Source organism: Sebastes umbrosus, chromosome 22, assembly GCF_015220745.1.
Source record: "Sebastes umbrosus isolate fSebUmb1 chromosome 22, fSebUmb1.pri, whole genome shotgun sequence".
NCBI lineage: Eukaryota > Metazoa > Chordata > Actinopteri > Perciformes > Sebastidae > Sebastes > Sebastes umbrosus.
In genome coordinates, this window is record NC_051290.1 from 13,591,682 (window position 1) to 13,613,639 (window position 21,958).

General features: G+C 39.6%; 2 protein-coding genes across 2 annotated transcripts; both read right to left on the minus strand.

Annotated features, from left to right (window-relative positions):
- Nucleotides 1-372: 372 nt before the first annotated feature.
- tnfsf12 (TNF superfamily member 12) lies at nucleotides 373-7,137 on the minus strand. The gene is made up of 6 exons (XM_037759693.1): nucleotides 6,369-7,137; nucleotides 4,924-5,005; nucleotides 3,191-3,247; nucleotides 3,017-3,040; nucleotides 2,781-2,908; nucleotides 373-1,424 (listed from the first exon to the last, which is right to left on the minus strand). Exons 1-6 carry the CDS (start codon nucleotides 6,540-6,542, stop codon nucleotides 1,149-1,151), a joined length of 741 nt encoding a protein of 246 aa, XP_037615621.1. The 5' UTR covers nucleotides 6,543-7,137; the 3' UTR covers nucleotides 373-1,148.
- A 3,122-nt stretch (nucleotides 7,138-10,259) lies between these two features.
- On the minus strand, nucleotides 10,260-16,578 carry LOC119482001 (thialysine N-epsilon-acetyltransferase-like). The gene is made up of 6 exons (XM_037759355.1): nucleotides 15,903-16,578; nucleotides 15,558-15,609; nucleotides 13,740-13,823; nucleotides 11,477-11,578; nucleotides 11,289-11,329; nucleotides 10,260-11,162 (listed from the first exon to the last, which is right to left on the minus strand). The coding sequence occupies exons 1-6, from the start codon at nucleotides 15,963-15,965 to the stop codon at nucleotides 10,995-10,997; spliced, it is 510 nt and encodes a 169-aa protein (XP_037615283.1). The 5' UTR covers nucleotides 15,966-16,578; the 3' UTR covers nucleotides 10,260-10,994.
- Between the last annotated feature and the right edge of the window lie 5,380 nt (nucleotides 16,579-21,958).

The following is a 21,958-nucleotide window of genomic DNA, read 5'->3' on the forward strand; positions in this document are numbered from 1 at the left end:
TTTTATCATCTATTCACATGGTACATCACCAAAAGAGGGTATAAAAGAACATGACAGAGACCTCAAGTGACCGTAGTAATTATTACAGGAGCAGAAGCGGAAGTCAGGCGCTGTAATGTAGACAGCGTGAAACTCCATATGGGGTGGCGGGCGATGTATAGTACACAAAACACAGGCTTTCACCCTGGAGACCGGGGTTCGCATCCCGTGTGAAACCAACAATATGTAGTTGTCTTTGTGCTCACAAGCGTTAAGTTTCACTTTCACTTTTGAAAGTTATTTTAAGCCAAAACACAATCTTTTTTCCCTAAACTTAACTGTTTTTGTTGCCTAATCTAAACCTTTTGTTTGTTCAAAACATAAGGTTTCAGTTTTACAATATGTTAGAACGTGTTGCTTTTAAGTATTGCTCTATCATTTACAACGTAGTAGGCATAGTAGGCCCCTACTGTCCCACATCTATGGTGCTTATAATGACTGATCACGCCTATTTAGTGGCCTGATAACAGTTGAATGAAAGCGCACAAATTCACATCCACGTTATTTAAAATGAAAAGTAAAGTATGTGTGAAGTATATACAAAGTATTTAAAGAAAAGACTTCACACTCAGACGCACATTGCATTGTAAGATCGTAAAATCAGTATAAACAAGAATTGTTTGATTCACACACAGACGCTGCATTGTATAAAATATCATTGACAACTCGTGTCGGCTGTTTATAGTGTCGCGATCTGACGCGTGCTCTCAGCTTCTTGAGGCACCGGTGATATAAAAGTGGATGGTGCATGCACAGCTTTACTGTCAGTCTTATAAAAAAAGAGTGTAAGCACAATTTATTACATGATACGAAGGCTAAGATCCAAGTATTTTTCTTTTTATATGAAGCCCTTTATCTATAGAACAGCTTCCATCACATCTGTTCTCTCGGCAGACATTCAACGAGGCATTTCGTCCACTTCCTGGTCTTGGTTTTAATCCAAAAGTCTGTGTTTTTGCGTTCCAAACAGCACTGCTGTCCAGAGAAGAAAAATTCCACAACAACTTCCACAAATGTCAGGTTCGTCTTTCAAATTAACGTCTTCGGGAAGAGGCTGTCCATACAAAAAAAAAAAAAAAGTTAACTTTGTGTAAAAAAGCCTCCGAGCTTCAGTTGACTTTGAAGATGCTGAAGATGTGAGGCGAGGCTGAAGGGTTGCCCAGCGTGTGGAGTCTGAAGGACGAGCCCGTGATGGCCTGCAGCTCTGTGCCTTTGTCCAGTCGCAGGAGGCCGGACACCTGGCAGGGCTTCAGGAAGTGGAAAGGGTGCGGCCCGGCGGACGGGGTCGTCCCGTATCCCTCCATGCATTGCAGCTTCTGAGGCCTCTGGCCGCTGGTCACCACATCCAGCTTCACATACTGAGACTGCTGCTCGTTGAACAACACCTGAGGAGACAGAGAAGATGACCATCTTATCAAGAGCAGGAGACACGAGGAACTTCTCAACTATTCCAATGAAAACTAACCAGACTGCCTCAGCATTTCCATGGCCCCGCTATCGTAACTCTTTCTTTCTTTTCTGGCGAGATATTCTCCAGACCTCTGTCAACTTGACAAGACCGAGGTCTGGCTACATGAACTTGATATCCACATCTCCAAAAAACATGATACATACCAGTACACTAGACTGATGTTCGTACGAAATAAAGACTGTTTTTTATGAAGCCGCATTAGTTAAGAAAACGTAGAAGTGGCGCTGCGTCCCAAGCCTCTGCTGATTCACAGTTGCAAATATGAATCTAGGGTTTCTTCACCACTTCACCTCAGGAAGAAAGGAAGCCAAATTTAAAAGCAAACTCATTTTAATCTATTTTTTTTTTTCTTTTGAATTATTTTTAATCAAATTTAAAGCTGCGTGTTACTTTAAAAAGACACTTCTGTCACAGCCTGGATCTTAAAGCCTTTACACACCGGTAGCGTGACAAATAAACAACACAAAAATAAGAAATACTCATCTCTGAATATTACGCATCAAAACTATTCATACCGACAGCGATGCAAAGTTGCGACAGTTGCAACACTTTTTCAATAAAATGTTTGAATAGATTTGCACAGGAAGAGGACTAACTACCAGGAGAGCACCCAGAAAGAGACCTAGTGCAGCGTCTGTCTGAGGTTAATTATGGTACAGCCTGAACTAGTGTTCGCTATCTTAGTTTCCTTTTAGCGAAATGTTCTGAATTAATTTTCCTGTTAAACAGTTATGCAGGGTACATGTCCAGGACTTTTATTGTGAAAGGCAAGAATGGAAGGAGTGCATTTGGTCTGCGCTGCCTTTGTCATGATTGAAAGGATTAATAAAGTTTGCCGTCTTTGGTTCAGACTACGAAGCAGTTTTTCACCATGTAATATTCACGTTTTTTGTGAAGGTGCTCATGACAAAAAAACAACAGTTTGAAAAAATATATTGATATGTGAATTAATCGCATGAAATTCGGTCCGACTCTAAAATGAGTTGTGCAGCTAAAATCGTACAGTGTATGCCTAGCTGTAGTGTGACAAATGGGGGGTTTGTCTGATCCGTGTTGACACTTGTTAGATGGACAAGGACTTTGACTACATAAAACACGGTCTTTAATTTGCAAAATTATTGTTTCAATTGGGGAATGTCTGATCAAAGACTAAATGCCATATTCGGTACCGTCAGTTTTTGATACTCTCTGCCATGTGGGGAATGTTAGGATGACGAAAGTGGTGCTGGTGTTGTTTGTTAATAAACTACAACTCCCAGCACAAACTCACCTGGCAGAACAGGAAGTAGACGCCCGCTTTCTCCACAGTGAAGGTGCCTTGATCCTTGTTGTACCTCACCGCTTTACTCATATTCAACGTCCTCTCCTCCCAGCCCTTAATCACACCGCCCTCTCCCACTGACACAGACACACACACACACACACACACACACATCCAAGGTGAATCATCTCACAGACAAAAAATTTCACAGATTATCTTCCATCCGTCATTTTTACGACTCTTACCTTGCTGAGAGGAGACTTTGGTTACTGTTGGAAAGTAAAAGAGACGTTGAAAGAGGAGAGAAAAGGGAAAGTCAATTAAGATTTTATGAGTGCAATCGTATAGGGGTATATGATTGAAACCACTTCAGCAGATGCTACACGAGACGGCTATAAGGGATCTGCCAAGCCACTTACTCTCGAAATGAGACGCCGCTTTCTTTCCATTTCCATTCCTCCCTCGCAGCGCCCCCCCTTTCGGAAAGGCAAGGAGAGACAGAATATGAATGGCAGAGAAAATAACGTCTGTGGTTTTTTGATAAAACAATCATTCCCATCTGTATCTGTCTAATAACACGGTGTGTTAATTTGCAGCCATTTAGATTCAACCTTTTTTTAACGCGGCTAGCAGATGGACAAAGGATTTCCTGTCACATGCTTCGATATATTTCCTCAAACTGTTATTTTCAGGCAGAAGCGTGTGCCTCTTTTCTTTTTTTTTTTTTGCCTGTGGGGGCTAATCTTAGTGCCAGCTGGTCGCAGTCATCTAGAAAATACAGAGAAAGATGGAGTGAAGGAGGATGGAGAGCTGTGTGTGTAGGGGGGGCAGACAAAGACGAGATAGACAGGGGAAAAGTGAAAGCATTAAATGTAGCCTGAGAGACAAAACACTAAATAAGAGAAATGAAGTGCCGGAAAAAGGAGAGTCAAAAAGGTCTTTGGCTGCTCCGTGACCCAAAAGAGTCGATTAAGAACAGAGTGAAGCAACAGCTATGAGCCTCCGGCCCCTGCTCGGATAAATACAATAAATAAAACACAACACTAAAAGGCCAGAGCTGCAGAATGCCTGCTCTTGTTACACACTAAAGGTTTATTTTAGCTTCGCAATCTGGCCTAAGGGGAGTGATTTCAAACGCAGATACAGCTCCAATACTGTATATGAACTGAGAAATACATACTTTATGTTTCGAGACGGAGCAGCCAAACACCGGGGCCCCCCGCCACCATCATACAGGAATATTAAGCCCCTGCTAAAATAACTCACAGGTGGGTGACCCTGTAGATTTAGGATTTGCTATGGGCGAGCGTAAAGCCCTCAGGCTGGCCAGCGTTTCCTGACTTAAGCTGTCAGTCATCAGGAGAGAACATAACAGCAGTGTGCCGCTGCATCGCGGTGGTCAACTTTCCACAAACTGGAAAAAGCTGTTTTTTATTCCCATCGATAGCCATGAATTTCTGAACACCGTTTTAATGCGTTTTGGAAGACAAAGTCAGATATCAGTTACTAAAGAAAAAAGTGAATATCTGCTGGATATCAATAGAGATACTTTGGCGGGACATGCAGCTCACTAAATGAATCCTTTTGTTAAATTTGGAACCCAGCATAGAAGCGTCTGAGGGTTCACTCTCGGACAAAGAGTGAACAATCAAGCAATCCCGTGACGGTGACGCAAACAGAGGCTATAAATACTGCAATGATAGGTCATCAAATATCACCGCTTTCACAACAAATCATAGCTGTGTCAGTCGTGTGCTCAAGAGGGAGTGGGGGGGGAAGAAAAAATCAATTTCATTGCCCAAAAGCGTGCAACAAGGCCTTGCTCCCTCGCCAGCTGGTTTTCTGGGCTCCGGGGCCGCTCTGGTCAGACCTGTAATTTCTGAAATCCAGCTGCCTACTTTTTCCTGTGTCAACTTTTAGCAGCGGGCTGTGCCTGCGGCCCACTAGACCTGACCAAAGTGGCATGTGGGCCAAGACTGGCCAGCGTTTTGTGTTAAATGTCCTTCCCAAAAAAAACAACAGAGCACAGTTGGTGAGCATTGTGTCTGTGGTGATTCGGGGCGGCTAAAAAGCACAAAACTTCTAAACGTTGGTGGCGTTGAAGTAAAAAAGAAAGAAATGCAGCTGTGGAAGATTTGAAGATTTGCAATACCATCTCTCTTCACTCTCTGCCCCACCAGCAGTTCTCTCTTCTCCAGAATGAGCTGAACAATGGCCTTCCTCTGTGTATTAACCTGTTGAAAGAGAGAGGAGAAAACGCACTATTAACAAACGTCCAATAAGTTTATTATGACTTTTTTCTGGCACATATCCCACGCAGCCACAGACGGCCTCTTCCCAGCCAGCCAGCCACATAAACAGGCTCGTCTCTTCCAGTATCCTGCCCCTGCTGCCATGCTAGCTTTAGAATAGGTCTACCACTTCCTCAGAGGCTGGTTGCGACACCTAATGCGTGTTTTTAGTGCTTTGCATTCCTCACATCTTTACTCAGAAAGAAATTTTGTCAAGCCAGCAGAGTTTTAAATCCTTGGCTGGGGGCCCGCTGAATGACCGGAGGAGGCCTATACGTAGAGGAATAGGGGCTCAGAGAAAGTCCAAATTTACTGCTACTGTGGAAATAGAGGCAGAGAGAGAGTTGCTCTCCGCTCTCCAGACGTTCACTCGCTGGCTCTCATCAGGAGTTGGCCAACGGTCAAATGGACAGAACGGGGCCCCTTGGGAAAGGCTCCAGCATCAACACTCCACGTGTCCAATTTTGGGGTATTTGTGTGTGTGTGTGTGTGTGTGTGTGTGTGTGTGTGTGTGCGTGTGTGTGTGTTCAGGTCTGTCAACATGATCCACAGCCAACCTGTCCTCCTGATCTCAAATCCAGTGCAACCTGGTTTTGTAAATACTGCGAACCAGAAAGAATTTCCATCATCAGCTCCTTTTTGGCTGCTTTTTTTTTTTTTAGAGAATTAACTTGTGATGCAACCTCGTGCTGGAGTCTTTTAACATTTTTACTGCAAGTGCAAGAAGGTTCAAAACTGCACCGAAGGATGAGATCGCACAGAAATTTGGGGACATATTTTTATGCATGAGAAAAATGGGCTATGCATGCTTTACACTTGCCACACTTCTCAAAGCCTCTGTTGCAGGGTATACAAAGTGCTCACAGCAGGCCAAATAGCTGAGGCTTTCCAGTAAATTGAGATAAAACCAGAGCACAACTGGCACCAGAGTAATTAAACATGGCGGGGGGAGCACAAAAATAAAGCAGTAACTCCACACAACCTGACTGCACTTATTGGTAAGCAATAAAAGTGCCAAGTAGAGGAATGGTGCAATAGAATAGAGTACGTGCAAAGGGGGAGAGGGAGAGAGAGAGAGAGTGAGAGAGAGAGAAAGAGAGAGAGAGAGAAGGGGGGTGAAGTGTGGAATTGCATTTTTCCACATAACCCCCCTCGATGATTCCAGTAACCACAGCCAAACACAAAAAAAAAAGTTACATAACAAACACTTGAATAGTTGCATGCTTGTAAATATTATCGTTTTTTGGTGGTGCAAATATGCATACTATTATTCACGATTGCATGCATATTAAGGTATGATACAGACCTGCTCCATTCGGTCCTGCAGGATCTTAAAGGACTGAGACAGGTCCCGCGTCTGTCGCCAAGTCCACGCCGTGAAGAGCGCGCTGCATGCGGCCAGAGACAGAGCCACCAGAGCCAGAGAAGCCCAGAAGACCCGCAGCTTGCGCACTCGCCTCCTCTGCAGAATCCGATGCATGTTGGTGTGCAGAGAACTGCACTGCTGCTGCTACTCACCACCGCTTCAACTTCATTCCAGCAGAGCATGAAGAAGTCCCTCCAAATGCGCTGCTTCTGTCCAAATGTCCATTTTTTTGGCGAGGAATTACGCACGAGTGGGCTGCTTTTTAAACTATCTTTCTTAGTTTAGTTCTCGGTTTAACTGACAGATGAGTGTTTTTTTTAACGCAATAAAACATCCGATCTTTGCTCCACACAGATCAAAGCCACCATCCTCCTCTGCTTGTCTCCAAATATACAAGAAAACTGCAACTGGCGCACATCAACTTGTTGCATCCTTCTCCTTATACGATTCGTTGACTCAGCTCTCTTGTCTTCCCTTTAAACAGCGCAGTGGGGGGTCACCCTATTAGACACACACACACACAAACTGAGCACACATTGAATCCACACACACACATTCACTCACACACACACACATTCAGACTTGGAGGTGAACTTTAACGCGCGTCCTCTCCAAGCTCTGGTGTTGTGATAGCAGCGTGCGTAAAAACCAACGAGGTGAGCACGAGAAGAGGAAAAAGAAAACATCCGAGGACGCACCGGTGCTTCCTCTGCTCCTCCAGTCACTTTCATCAACTTGCATGCCTTGAAAATATGTGCCAGTCACGCGTGTATAACAGTTCCGTTTGTAACCACACGGTGGCGGTAGTGGATAGGTGATGAACGGTGCAGGATGATGCGTTCACTGTACACTGTTTAAGAATTTCCCAGTAAAATAACAGTAAAGAACTGATGGCAGCAGGGTTGCCTTTATGTTACTGTAAAATTAACATTATTATATTGTCGCTGAAATTTACAGCTTTGTACTGTTAATGAAAAATACAGTTTGAACTTTATTAATTTCACAGTATTTTACAATTAAAGATACATTATATAGCTGTTTTTCACCTTTCCTTTACATTATCTTACTGATTTGTTTTAATGCACTATTTAGGTTGTATTTTTTACATACATTTTAATAAACATTATTTTTTGCCTAGATGAAAAGACTTAGGAATAGTCACACTAAATACAATTAAAGGCACTTGTTAGGAAAAAGGCTATAATAGACTTGTTGACACTTTTCCCAAAAATGTCTGTCTATAGCTGGCTACAAGCACAGAATGCAAACCATAACAACATGTGAGTGAAGAACAATAAAGCTAATTCACTGATTTTACAATCATGTACAATGTACAAGCCTCACATGTGCAGATCAGGTCCAGAATTAAAAAAAATACTGCATGAAACTGTTACTGATGATACTTTAGACAGTTGATCAGCAGTAAAATGCTGTTTTTTAAGAATGCATTATAGTTCAGTTACATTAATCTAGCAGCAAACTATTTTTTGCTATGTAAATATATAGAGGAGTCTACTTGAGCAGAGAATGAAGTCACTCTCCCTCTGTGTGTGTTGTAATTCAAGTTTCTCCTTCCTTTGTTGACAAATCCGGGCCGGTTGCGGGTGTTTTTAGTCGGCGTCGTCACGGAAGTATTGCGCCCACCCTCCGGTTCCCCCTCAGGTTAACACTCTTAACTCTGTCAGCACTTTTGCCGTTGTTTCCACTGTTAACTGTGAGCCACCGGCTCAGCCCCTATCTTGCATTTAGCACCTTTTAAGCTCATATTATATATGTACATATTACAATTAGGGCTGTCAGAGTTAATGGGATAATAACATGTTAACACAAATTTTGTTTTAACGCCTCTAATTTCTTTAACACATTAACGCAACTTTAAAGCTAGAGTGAAGATACTGGTATCATATGAAACTAGAAACCTAAGGGATCTATTGGTACCAACCATGGCATACTAGCTTGTCGCGAAGGAGGCTAAATAACGCTCCAAACTTATGCTAAATTTTGGCGAGGAAAATCTGACATGGCCATTTTTAAAGGGGTCCCTTGACCTCTGACCTCAAGATATGGGAATGAAAATGGGTTCTATGGGTCCCCACGAGTCTCCCCTTTACAGACATGCCCACTTTATGATAATCACATGCAGTTTGGGGCAAGTCATAGTCAAGTCAGCACACTGACACACTGACAGCTGTTGTTGCCTGTTGGGCTGCAGTTTGACATGTTATGATTTGAGCATATGTTTTGCACTAAATGCAGTACCTGTGAGGGTTTCTGGACAATATTTGTCATTGTTTTGTGTCGCTAATTGATTTCTCATGGCATCAAACATTCCGTGAAAAACCTGTGAATCCATTTTTTGGTGATTCATGTTTCAAATGAGGAATGTCATGCTCCGTTCGTGTGTTGAGGGAATTCATTTGATCTCATTAAAACCTTTAAAAACTCAGCGGATGAAGTCTAAAATGCACGATGTTCCTGAACAGTTTACTTTTTTGGATTCACAAAGTTTCCACCCAATTATGACGATCTTTATTTTCAACCATTTCAGAGACAAAATCAGATACATAAAAAAACATATGGCTCTACTGGCAGAAAACATCAATGACTGCACGTAGCATTTGAAAACACAGTATTGAACACATTGGAAATATCTTACCATGTGAAATGGTACACTGCACGTTTAGGCCCTTCCTGACAACGTAACCACCGTGTAGTAATCACATACACACCCTGCACATTTAATCATCTTTTCTTCACTTTTGTATTCAAAGTTGCTCTTTAAAGTCTGATTTACTGCTAAGATTTGACAGGAATCGGGGTTGAACTTTGTTGTACAATCTATAGCATTCTGATGGGAAGATGCAGACAATGAAGGTTATAAATATCTCTTCCTTTGGAGTCTATATTGATTCTTGGGGCAAGCACTCCGTAATAGCCTGACGACGGCACATAAAAATGTACTTTTGTGTGTAGATTTTGCACATTGAAGCAAGCATACATGAGTATTTTACAACCCAATATCCCAAATATGAAACAAATCCAAACTGCATTCTCTACTCAATTAAATTATTTTGTAAACAAAGTATGAAATGCAAATTGCAAACGCTACAAAAGGAGCGCCAGTGGTTCTTACTTGTTTAGAGTGACAGAAAACAAACTAAATATAACCCACAACTCAGACTGTTTTCATTACATTGCTGGAAATGATACAGGAAGACCTCTTTTTTTTTTTTTAAATTAGACTGGATATGAAACAGAAGTGCAGACCAGAATCATGCCCCTTTTCATTTTAGCAGGACAGGTTCAAAGACACGGACTGAGCCCAGTCCAAGACTTTTATTTTTAAATTCCACCAGATGGCTCGTTTTTTTTGTCTGATTCTAGGCTCATGTCTTTGAAACCAGTCCAAAGAGTTTGTTGTTTTTCTGCATTCCTTTACCTCACAATGTCATCACTTAGCACATACAGTAGCCTACATAGCATAGCCCTCCTGTTGTCTTCGGGTCAAATTGACCCGAAGACAACAGGAGGGTTAAACAGGCCAACTGATGATAATGAACAAGGCTATTATTTGACAATAATGTTTTCTTGTCTGGCTATTATTAATAATATGAGCATACTTTTGTTAATTTTTCATGACCTAATGTTGAATTTCTGTGGATTTATCCCTCCTGTTGTCTTCGGGTCAATTTGACCCGAAGACAACAGGAGGGTTAAAAAGGAAGAAAACGGTGCAAATGCCAACATTGTGCTTCCCCAGCAGCTTTACAGCACTCCTCATCTGGAAGAAGAGGGGAGAGGTGACTGACTCTTTGGTTGCTGTTGTCATAGTTTATAATGAATTTAAAGGGATAAGATGGCAAAAACTCTTTTCCCACATATGATGAAACATACATCTTGGCTTTGCAGTGCATAAGGTTTTTTGTACAAAAAGAAATATTTAATTTCTAGATGATGAATTGTGTGTTAAGAAGACTTTCTTTAAAAACCCCACACACACACATGCACACTCCTGTCAGACCTTTCTCGTGCCCATATATTCCACATTTTTTCACAAGAAGAGAGGTTAGATTATCTGATCCATTTAACACCACAATCAAAAGGTGCTCTGGGTCATAACATATCACAAAGGAAAAACACAAAACACAGATTTCAGTGCCTTGGTTATAACTATTTAAATGTATTGCATCGGCCCCATTCCAATACTTAAAACTGCTTCCTTTACTTACTAAATCATAAGCCAATTGACTGTTTGCTAAATCCCTTTGCGAACCGGAACAAGGCACAGCAGGTTGAATCAGTGTGCGTGAGACTGTAGTAAGACCAAAACCTCGTAGATATAGATAGAGTCTGGAGTGTCTTTTTGTTTTTAGCCGTACCAAAACCAAAAATACGTCCTGCAGAGCTTAACAAACAGTCAATCATTTTAATAATCTGCTTTTTGAGAAATCAGCTAAACGATTGTCACTGTCAAGTTTTGAAATGGGGCCGCTGAGTGGTGCTCTATCCCTGCACTGTGTGACCTAATGGTTGCAAAGGTCATGCCATCATGAGCCCAGTGTTGGGTTAGGGTTGGGCCAGGTGCTCCAGCGCCTCTCCCTCGCAACGCATACAGTGGTAGCCTATGTCAGCCGTGATGTCGAAGCTGCCCTGGCTGAAGTAAAAGTCTAGAGATGCTTTGTTCCAGTCCAGGACGGTGAAGTTGAGCTGGGTGCAGCCGGCAGCCAGGCCGAGCTACGGGGAGCAGGTAGACAGACATGAGTACTGCTGTGCTGACATAAGGGATGTTATGCATTATCTTGCAAAAAAAAACAATGTCTTTACTGTCACAGTCCAATTATGGATTGATGTTTTACTCACCTGAGCTACCTTGCTCATTAGTGCTTTACCAATGCCCTTCCCTGAAAGACAGATACCATAAATTACTTTCCTGCACATACAGACATGTTTTTTTTTTATGCCGCAGCTTATTTTCTCCTGGCCATTTTCACAAATTATATTTACTCGACAACAGTAATAATGTTTATTTTTGAGACAGTGCACTATACCTCTGAACTCAGGCATCACATACAAGTCCTCCATATAAATGGCTCTGCCCGACCACGAGCTGTAGGAATAAAAGTAAAGCGCATATCCGATCTTCGTATGGCCTGAAATAAAAAAAAAATAACAAATGTGAAATCAATACACCAGGAACTGGTAGTGAGCATTTGATTTACAGTAATCAAGTATATTACAGAAGAGAACAGAAGGGTACCGCTGCTATAATTTTGATGGGATTTTAACAAAAATTAATATAGATCGGAATCCACTTATCGCATCTGAATTTTTTCAAATCGCTTATGTAATCTGTTAAAGGAAGTTTGTTTGGTGTCGAATGAAGACGTCTCTTAAAGAAATATGTAGTTTTCATTTAACTTGTGGCGTTGACGTGGTCAACCGGTCAGTCTTGTTCACATCTATGTTATTGAGATAGCCCGTTTGTATAAGTCGTTACAAGTTTAATTCTCTTTGCACTACAACTTTGTTTTTCTTTGCACTACAAGGGAAATAACTGCCGCAAGCTTATCTGTATCCTGTCATGCAATTGGTGGAGAAGCTGTTTGACTATGAATGTGCTCCATTATCATGGGCGTAGTAAGTCGAACACACATACTCAGGCAGCCACTCAGAATGGAGTCAGATATCTGAGACCAGTGGACAGTGGTGACTTTATGGAAAAAGGGCTGTGTCATGGAAGAAAAAGGCCCAGCTGGGCAGCAGAGCGTATGTTAATGTTCTCATTACTGTATTCTGAGGAAAAGTATGTGTTAGCCTTGTTATATAAGCGGTGTGTAACGAGAGAGGCCACATCAGCAGCGAGCCGTTACATTGATTAACAGATATACAGTATAGACTGATGAACCTGGAAACTGGCTTGCAACAAGTGTTAAATATGCAGCTGCTCTGCACAATTCTCCATTTATAAACTCATAATATGGGTAATTTGAGAAAAGGAAATTCAGAAGGGTTGATGGAAATAATTTACCATAGCTATCCACTAACTATTTAATAATAAACACAACATTATTATTATTATAATTATAATTATTATTTTTAATAATCATAATAATATAGTATTTAAAAAAATGAATATTTTGTTTTAAATGATGTAGTTTTTGTAATTAATTTCCAATGCATTTCTTAAATATCACTTACAATGAAAATGTATATTTTAAAAAGGAAAAATATTTTTTAATATTTTATATTATTTTTATTGCTCTATTTTTTTATGCTCACTTTTTATTTATATATATATATATATGTATATATAATTAAACCAAACTAGAAGCAATTAAAATTATTTTATATGTACCGTAAAAAGAATCCACATTTTTCACAGCAGATATTTTTATATACATACATTATTATTTTTTTTACACCTGTTTTCTACTTAAGTCAGATTTTCTGCTGTGAGAGAGGTGTATTGAAGCTATGGTAATTCAAGGCCAGATTCACAACAGCATTTTTAAAATTCTATAGCACTAAAAGAGTATTAGATGCAGCAAATTCGCTTAAAGATGCTCTAATCAATATTTTTATAGTAATAATTGACTAGATGTCTACATGTGGTATGAAACAGACCCCTCGTAGTGACAAACCTGTAGAGAATTATCACCCGACCCTTTCCCCTCTATAGAGCGTTCTAGTGTCTTTCAGCTCATTGTTTGGTTTTACAAACCACAACTTTACTGTTCTGGTGCACTCTCTCTGCTCTCAGGCAGGCTAGGTTATCTAATAATTAGTGAAGATAGTGGAGCTTTTAACTGCTAAAGAGACAGATATTTCCCTCAGGAGTTGGTGGAGACCAAAAACAGAGCTAAAAAAGAGAAAACTATTGGATTCATTGGGGGGCCAGAAACACGACTTCAAATGAATGATAATGTTGCTCCATATCTGCTGGATGTATTGAATAATCTTGATGATTGAATAATAAGAAACCATTTGCTGAAAAGTTTGCCATATCAACTTTATAAATTGACTGTATGTCAATGTTGTGTTTACAAATAATAAATAGTAGTGTAATAAGTGTAATGTAACTGTCTCGCCTCTTAATTTCATTATAACAAACTCATCAAAAGGCAAACAAAATCTTCTTTACTGCAATCCACATTTATCTTTGTGAGCTAGACCTCCTATTAAGCAGTCTTTGGGGTTAAGGACAAGACAAAATATTAGTATTTAAAACAATAATTTTGGTTGACTAGATTTATGATTTAGTCTATCTAAATGAGTAAACCGTGTTACTGATAGTTCCCCACCGCCCCTCACCTTCTTTGGATTTGTGCTGTTCTGGCACCTCAGCGACGATCACATGGAAGAATGGGTTCTTGGAGAAGCCGTCCTGCTCCAAGTCTGCATATGAAATACAAAGACAATATTTTTTTCCTGAAATTAAGGTCACACATCACATGGTCTTTTTCACAAAGATGTGGTTGGAAACTAATGTTGAGGCTACAATCTGTACATGCTCCCACTTAGTATTATCATAAAGAAACATAATATATCATACCATTCATATGCTGATGACACACAGTTGTACATTTCACTTTTTTCTGATGATCTCAGTCCTGTCAGCAAAGTAGTAAACTGTATTAATGATTAATTGCTGGATTTTTACTCAGTAAGACTGAGATACTAGTTGGTCGTAAAAGTCAGAGACAGATAATTTATTCAATTTGGCATTGCTGTCTCTGAAATACAGTCAGAAACCTTGGCATTATTTTGGATACTGATCTCAATTTTGAAAATCACATTACCAAAATCACCAGAACAGCGTCATTTAAAAAATATATCAAGCATTAGAGCATTCATATCTCCAACTGACTCTCCGAAACTGGTTCATGTGTTCATCTCAAGCAGGTTACACTACTGTAATGCTCTATTTGCAGGATTATCCAAACAGTCAGTAGGTCGGCTGCAGCTCATTCAGAATGCAGCAGCCAGAGTCCTGACACGTTCACGAAAATTTGAACATATTTTACTGAAATCATTTCATTGGCTCCTGGTACAATACAGAATCACCTTCAAAATCCTGTTTAAGTTTTGACCAATTTGTTGCTGCATTAACAAGGTTTACACTTGAATGGTAATTCCTATTAATTTTGAAAAATGTTTACCAAGTTGCTCGTGTAGAATTTATTATTTTAACAATAAATTACAATAGTAGGATCAGTGCATCCCTAATCAGGATCTCGAATGATTGTCATGGAATTGTTCATGTTCCCATAAATCACGATATAGGCTAGGCCTACGATTATTTATTTTTTCTCTATAATTTCACTTTAAAATGTTGCGTTCATTTTGCAAAATGAGAAATTACTGAGTACTTTTTATTTCTCAAGTACTTAATTCACACAGGAGTATATAAAAATAACCATGTGGTTATTTCCTATAGACTATTTATTCATTGAATTACCAGAAAATATGCTATATTGTGATATATATCGTTATCGAGATATGAAATGATCTACATCGGGATAGAAGATTTTGGCCATATCGCCCAGCCTTTGTCCCATACTCTTCTTAGTTCATCATCTATAAGAATAATCTCGCAAACTTGGACGAAAAGTCCTAAAAGTGCTCTTAAAAATGGAAATTTCTGTGTCTAAAATTTCAACTGGACAAACTGAGGAAGATCGTGCGATATTGTTTATTTATTTATTTTTTATTGTTCAATGTTTATTTATTTTGCACAATTTAAGACTATACAACATAACAAAACAATTTAAATAAATGAATTATATACAGTGCAGGAAGAGGCAAAAAACCCACTGGGCTTATCTGAAGCCTCCCCCCGGAGACAAGATTAATATAAAGAAATAATATGACTACATAATAGTGATAAGAAACAATTAGGACAATATAATAAATAAATAAAAGTTATCATCGAAAGCTCCAGAAGAGCTTCTAAATGGACCTTGTGGTGAGATTGTACTTTTTCCAAGGTGAAGTACTGTCTATCACTACTGGGATGTGGTCTGACCTGGACTGCATTTCATCTTGGTTTTTTTTTTATGAAGGTCAAATAAATGTAAAGGTCAATTTATTTTTTGTATTTATTTTTAGAACAGCTGTTAATGCAGTTACCTCTCTGTGTGACTTTCACATGGTCTAACAATTTCTCATATTTAGCCAGCTCCTGTGAGGGAAAACAAATGACAAAATAACATCAGTTTTCACCACTTATTGCTATTTCTGAAATATCATATTTCCTTAAAAACATCATGACCTTATTTACACTAAAACAAATAGCTGCATACACATCTGGCGCATGCGCACTCTAATAAAAACCGCAGCCCATCCAATAATGTCAATTATCTAATTAAACATGGTGTATGAGAGGTATCTACTGACGTAAGCCCGTGAGTCATAGGCTACTAAATGGAGTCCTACACAGACTATACAGATGCACACTGCACGTGTCCTTCTCACCAGGATCATCCGCGCGATGTCCTTGCAGTCCTCCACGTTGGCTGCTCGGATAGAGAAGTCCATGTTGTGTGTCTGGTGGTCTGGTGATGATGATGAGATGCTCACAGCGTGTGGCGGTTCTCCGGTTGGTTACTGTGGATCAGGACGGATGTAACGTGAGAAATGACCGTGGAGGTTCGTGGAGCTGTCCTCGACGTCAACACAACGTCCTGCTTTAACAGGCTGAGAATGAGCTGAGAGCGCCTCCTTCCTGAGGGAGGGAGGTCACTTTGGGGCTCTTAACCAATAGGTAATAGTTAAAGTAATAGTTAAAGGAGTAGAAAGCATAAAGAGTTTATAAACTTTAAGGTATTACTGGTAAACAATTAATTTACTGATGCTTTATAGACAGATTGTAGAAATCGTTTTGGCTGGTTTATCTTCCTCCTGCAGATCCAGATGAATCCTCTAGGGGGCTCCAACTGACCTCCACACTCTCTATGCATTTTTTAGGACTATGCATTGTCAAAGCTTAATATCCTTTATTAGATTTTAGTTCAGATGCCCTGTAGCCCTTTTCCAGGAGGATTTAGACCAGGGTTGGAAATTACTGCTGATCACTCATCAGCCAAAAATAAAAAGATAATCTGTTGAGTGGCTGGTAATATTTGGAATCCACCAGCCACAGTGGCAGGTGGACAAAACAGTTCATTTCCAACCCTTAAACCAGGGGTGTCAAACTCAAATACACAGTGGGCCAAATTAAAAAATTGGTACAAGTCGAGGGCCGAACTGGTTCAATGTTTATTGCAAAACTTATTGAAATGAACTTATTGCACATATTGAACCTGGAACTAACAAAGCTTAAGTTATTGCCTATAAAAACAACATTAAACATTAAATAAATGAAAAATCTGTTGCATTCATGCAACCTTACCTGGGGCAAGTTGAGCCACAGGAGCACTTTTTTTGGGAAGGTCATTTTTTCCAGACAGCTTTGTGATGGATGCATGCTGATCATTTCATTTGATAGGAGAGATCCTGAATTTAAGGTTCAAGTTTTCATTCTGCTTCTGTCTCATTTTTCCTAACCTCGAGGACAGCATAAGTAAAAATTGGCTCATCTTACCCCATTCTCCCCTACATATATACGTGTGAATTTATTTTGGAACGCATACATTGCATTGCATTTTTGCATACATTTTTAGCTTCTTGCCAACTAAACTTAAAGAAGTTGAACATTTTAGACTTTTCGCCAAATCCTCCTACTACTCCAACCTCATCAGTACTAGTAAAGGTAACACCAGAACCCTCTTCTCAACAGTCAGACCTGATCTTATGAGTAGTGCGCCTCTTTGGTCAAAGTTTCCCCTTGACTTGTTACTTGTGTTGTTGATAAGTCTGGGATCAGACTGTTGATAAGTTATGGGATCATTCATACTTAAGGGTATAAATACATTTGATTGGGCTTTTCCTTGGGATAATCTTTACAATAGTATTCTGTTGCTCCGTGTGCTCCATCCAACACTTCAGTTTTGTGGTGGTGTGATAAATATTGCAGCCTCTAGGGGGCCCTAGCAAGGTGTTAGACTTTTGGTGTTGATATGTCTTTGTGCTGTTCAGATAAATGTCTGTGGGATCAGTAGCAGATATAGTTCACCTCCTCCTTTGCTTTGTTCTCAGTAGCCTAATTTTATCATTTCCATTTCGTTTTCAGTTCAGAAATCATTCCCCCAGAAGTTTCTAAAACTAAAAACTGTTGAATTTCACAGAAGGTGTCCCTTCTGGAAAGTTATATTGAGTTCAAACTGCCTGCTGATGGCACACAGTGTGGACATGTCATCAAACTGTGAATTTTGGCTCCAGAAATAAGAATGATCTCATAAATTTGTTTCACACAGACATAACGGCAAGTCCCCACCAACCAGAGCGCTAAATTTGAGGAACTGAGAACGCCTTGGGGATATGCAGAAAAAATGACCACATGAATGAAGGAATCGGTCACAAATATCTGTAAAGAAATATAATTGATATAAAGATATATACCTAAGTTAGCAGTATATCCTAATGATATAAGTAATTCATTATTATGTGAGGGTTGAAATGACCAGTCTTTCCCCGTGGAAGCCTGCCTAATGAATTTCCCTGATTCAAGCGTCCAGTTTGTGAGACTGAAAAATGACATTTCCTCATAAAAAGAGAAATGATCCCATCAAAATACCTCGAATCATGACCTCATTCTCTGATACCAGCTGCTAAAGGATGAACTTCAACAGGCATGTCTGTAAACTTTTACCCCACCCACAGCCTAAAGGCCAAGGCAACGCTCCTGCAAGCTCCCCTTTGCTCCACATACAACCATTATTAGTCGTTTGTCTGTTTAAAAGTGAAAGCACAAGTATAATCACTATGTGACATTATGAGACAAAGGAAGCCAGTCATAAATTAGAATAGTTGGTGGTAATACGGAAAGAACCCTCTCCAAAGGGAGGCGTATTGAATACACATTTTTCTTTCACTTTATTGCAGGAGTGCAGGAGTTGACATACATTTACATTTGCTTAATCTAATGTGAAAAAGGGAATGTAAAATTGATTGAAAATTAGAAAAACAATAAAGGAAAAAAAATAAAAATAGAAATAAAAACAAGGAGAAAAATTAAAGAATAAAACAGGAAAAAAAGAAAAACACAAAAGAAGTAAAATTAAAAAAAGAAAAAGGGTAGACTAGTACAATGGTGCGCACACATATTGTCTTTATATTTATATATATATGAATATATATATATTTATTACACAGCTGTGTTGAATACTCGATTCTGATTGGTCAATTACGGCGTTCGTAAAGCAGGGTATGCTTTAGGGTGTGGCTACCATCCGATTGACAGGTCGCTACCACGGTGTTGTCCGGTCTAGGACAAGTTGTCCGTGTTTTTGACTTACAACTTTAACCCTTTCACAGTGTGTTTTGAGTTCATGAAGGTTAATTGTAACATTTTGGTCACCTAAAATGTCTTATTCAGCATTCAGTTGTACTTAGCTTCACCCTCTTGTGTCACTTTTGGTTGCAAAAAACAACATGGCCACAGCCGAAATGCTGAACTCGAGGCTTCAAAACGGCAGTCCACAAACAAATGGGTGACGTCGCGGTGACTATGTCTGCTTCTATAAACAGTCTCCGGTTTGAGATGATTCATACATTATTTGGTATCCTTTGCCTATCTGACAGTTGACGGGACAGGTGGACAGGAAACATGGGGATTCCAGCTGGTGTTGTTGATTCATATTGTTGTTGTGATTACATGGATTGCAATTTATAGCTCTAGGCCACAGAGATGCTCTAGAAAAAAAATCTTTTATCTCCAAACTTTGTTGTGGGACTCTTATTGTGAAGCTGAGGCAGTGACACCTGTATGTTCAAGCCAAACCTTTGTGTTTACACTAAAACAAAAACCTTTAGGATTTTCATTTTCATTCACAACTTTTTCTTAGAATACAGCTCAAAAATAGGAATAATGAAAGCAACTTAACTCAGACCATATTTTCTTTTCAATATTATATTTATTGTCTTTTTGTTCATTTTGAAACAACAGAACAAACATTCACAAACGTCCCCGATAATAACATTCTCGGTACAAAGAAACTTAACAAACCTAATATTAATATAAAATAAGCCAGTATAGATACAGGAAAAACATATTATATACAAAAAATACATAAAAAAGTAAAAAGAATATACACAAGTAAAAAAAATAAAATTAAAAACAATAAAATTAAATAAAATCTATTTATACATACAAACTCAGACCATATTACAGTAGAGATTTATATATATCTTTTACAATACAACCGTGTTTATGAACTACGTCTTGAAGTAGTTTTATGCCTTCACAAAGCCTTGGAGCTTGGAGTTGAAGTTAATGTTCTCCGTGGTTAAAGTGTAATGATTCTTAGTGAAACCAGACGACACCAAAACCACAGCTGGTTTACCCATGTGTGAAGTCGGGTTTGAACTAATAATTGACGAAAGATTCATCCCTTCTGATATCTCAGAGTTGATGTTTAGCGTTACAAATAACATGCTTATAACTCGGTCTACCTCACTGCCGTTGTTGACTGTGGTGGGCTTGAGGGCTAAAAATAAATTTATGAGAGATTTGTCACAGTACACGGCATTCTGCGGAGTGAAGGGTGGGGAGGAAATGAACAGGGAAAGGGGGATTTTGCTGGGTTTGGCTTCAAATGCCCTGTAGCCAGCTTTCTCCTGAAAAAATGAGGCTGTCTGTGTGGCTATTAATAGCTCCAGCAGGACGGTTGGGCTCTTTAAGACTGACTAATGGCTCCTTTCATACGACGCAAGCAGGAAAAATCAGAGCTTTGCCACCGTTTTCATCAGCCAGCCTCTCAGGAGCTGCCGATGACGTGCGTAAGACACCCCTGACCGTTTTTACAGACGCACTTGAGGACTCACAGGCAGCAAGAGGCTAGAAACATTGTAGACGATATTAGTCAGTGGATTGTGAGTAAGAGAGAGTGGGTGCCTCACTGGGCTATACACATCCGACAAGCGCTATAAAAACCCTGAGAAAATGATGGTTGGTATGCAAATAAAGCATGCATTGTGTGTGTTTGTGATCTGAGGGGGAGTGTTGCTGGGACGCAATCCACGAGTCCCCTGAGCGAGGGTGTCTGATGTTGAAAGACCGGAAATGTCCAATAATCCCAGGTTACATCATTGATGAAGTGCATCATATCCATCTCAAAATCATAAATCATGTCACATCTATTCTTAACTCGTTATACGAATAGTTCAACATTTGGGCAATACGCTTATAGAGAGGCGAAGTCCCTCCCCTTCCGGTGTCCCCCGTGGGACCTTATTTTGGAAAGAATATGTTTGGTAGTCGACGGCGAGAGACAAATATTTTTTTGTGATCCCGTTTTGAATTGCGCCATGAATCACTTTAAAACAAAATTCTGCAATTCAAGAAGGTCACAGCTTGTCGTAGGTTTGTCATAGTGTCATTTAGTTTTGTGTGAAACCGCTCAGTGAACTACATCATTTTACATACATGTAATGTTATCTTAACTGATGTGTTTTATCCAGCGACTCCTGGTCTTTTTATCAGCCAGGAAGCGAAAGAAACACACAGGCACCGTAGCTTTAGTAAAAGAGACCTCATTTACGCGACTTTTGGGTGTGTAGTTTTTCTAATTCCGTATTTTCACAGTCTTTCTACAACATTTTACGTCAAACTGAGACTTTCTTGACTTGCAAAATTACCTTTTAAATTGATTATCTACCGTACATATTTTTTACGAAATGATTTCCCATGCTGGTCCACCTCACTATTCACTTTCTTACTGAGAGTGAGGTGAAAAGATTGACTTCAGCCAGCAGCCAATTAGCTTAGCATAAAGACTGGAAACAGGGGAAACAGCTAGCCTGGCTCTTTCCAAAGGTAACAAAATCCGACTGCAAGAACCTCTGAAGCTCACAAATGAGCATGTTATATCTTGTTTGTTAAATCCGTACAAAAATGAAAGTGTAAAAAAAAACATTTTTGTATGTGAGAGTTATGACTTGTCAGGCAATTTCCAGACAACCAGTGGAGACTCCACTTTGGTTTTGTTCGAGATGAATATAAAAATGCATTCTGGGGATTTTTGTACCAGCTGCTCAAAAGAAGCAAAGTTGTGGTGAATCGAGAAATTATACAAGGGGAGGTAATCTTTAAAGAGTAATGAAGTTATAGTTTTCTCCAACATGAGTATTTATTTGGTACTGAGATCTTCAGGCTGGTCTCATACACCGTTTATACCTAGAAAAAGTAATGCACTGTACATTGTATATATCCACACAAAATCAATTTGTAATGTAATCCACGTAATTGTGAAGCAGGAAGAATAAAGAGCGACAGACGCCGTGTAGGGAGGAGGTCGGGGTGGATGGTTGGAAGTCAACATTGACTTATTTGTCAAGTAACTTCCATATTCAAGCGACGCCACATCCGGAGATATTTTAACCCAAACCACAATCTTTTCCTAACCCCAACCAAGTTGTTTCCTGTGAAGACG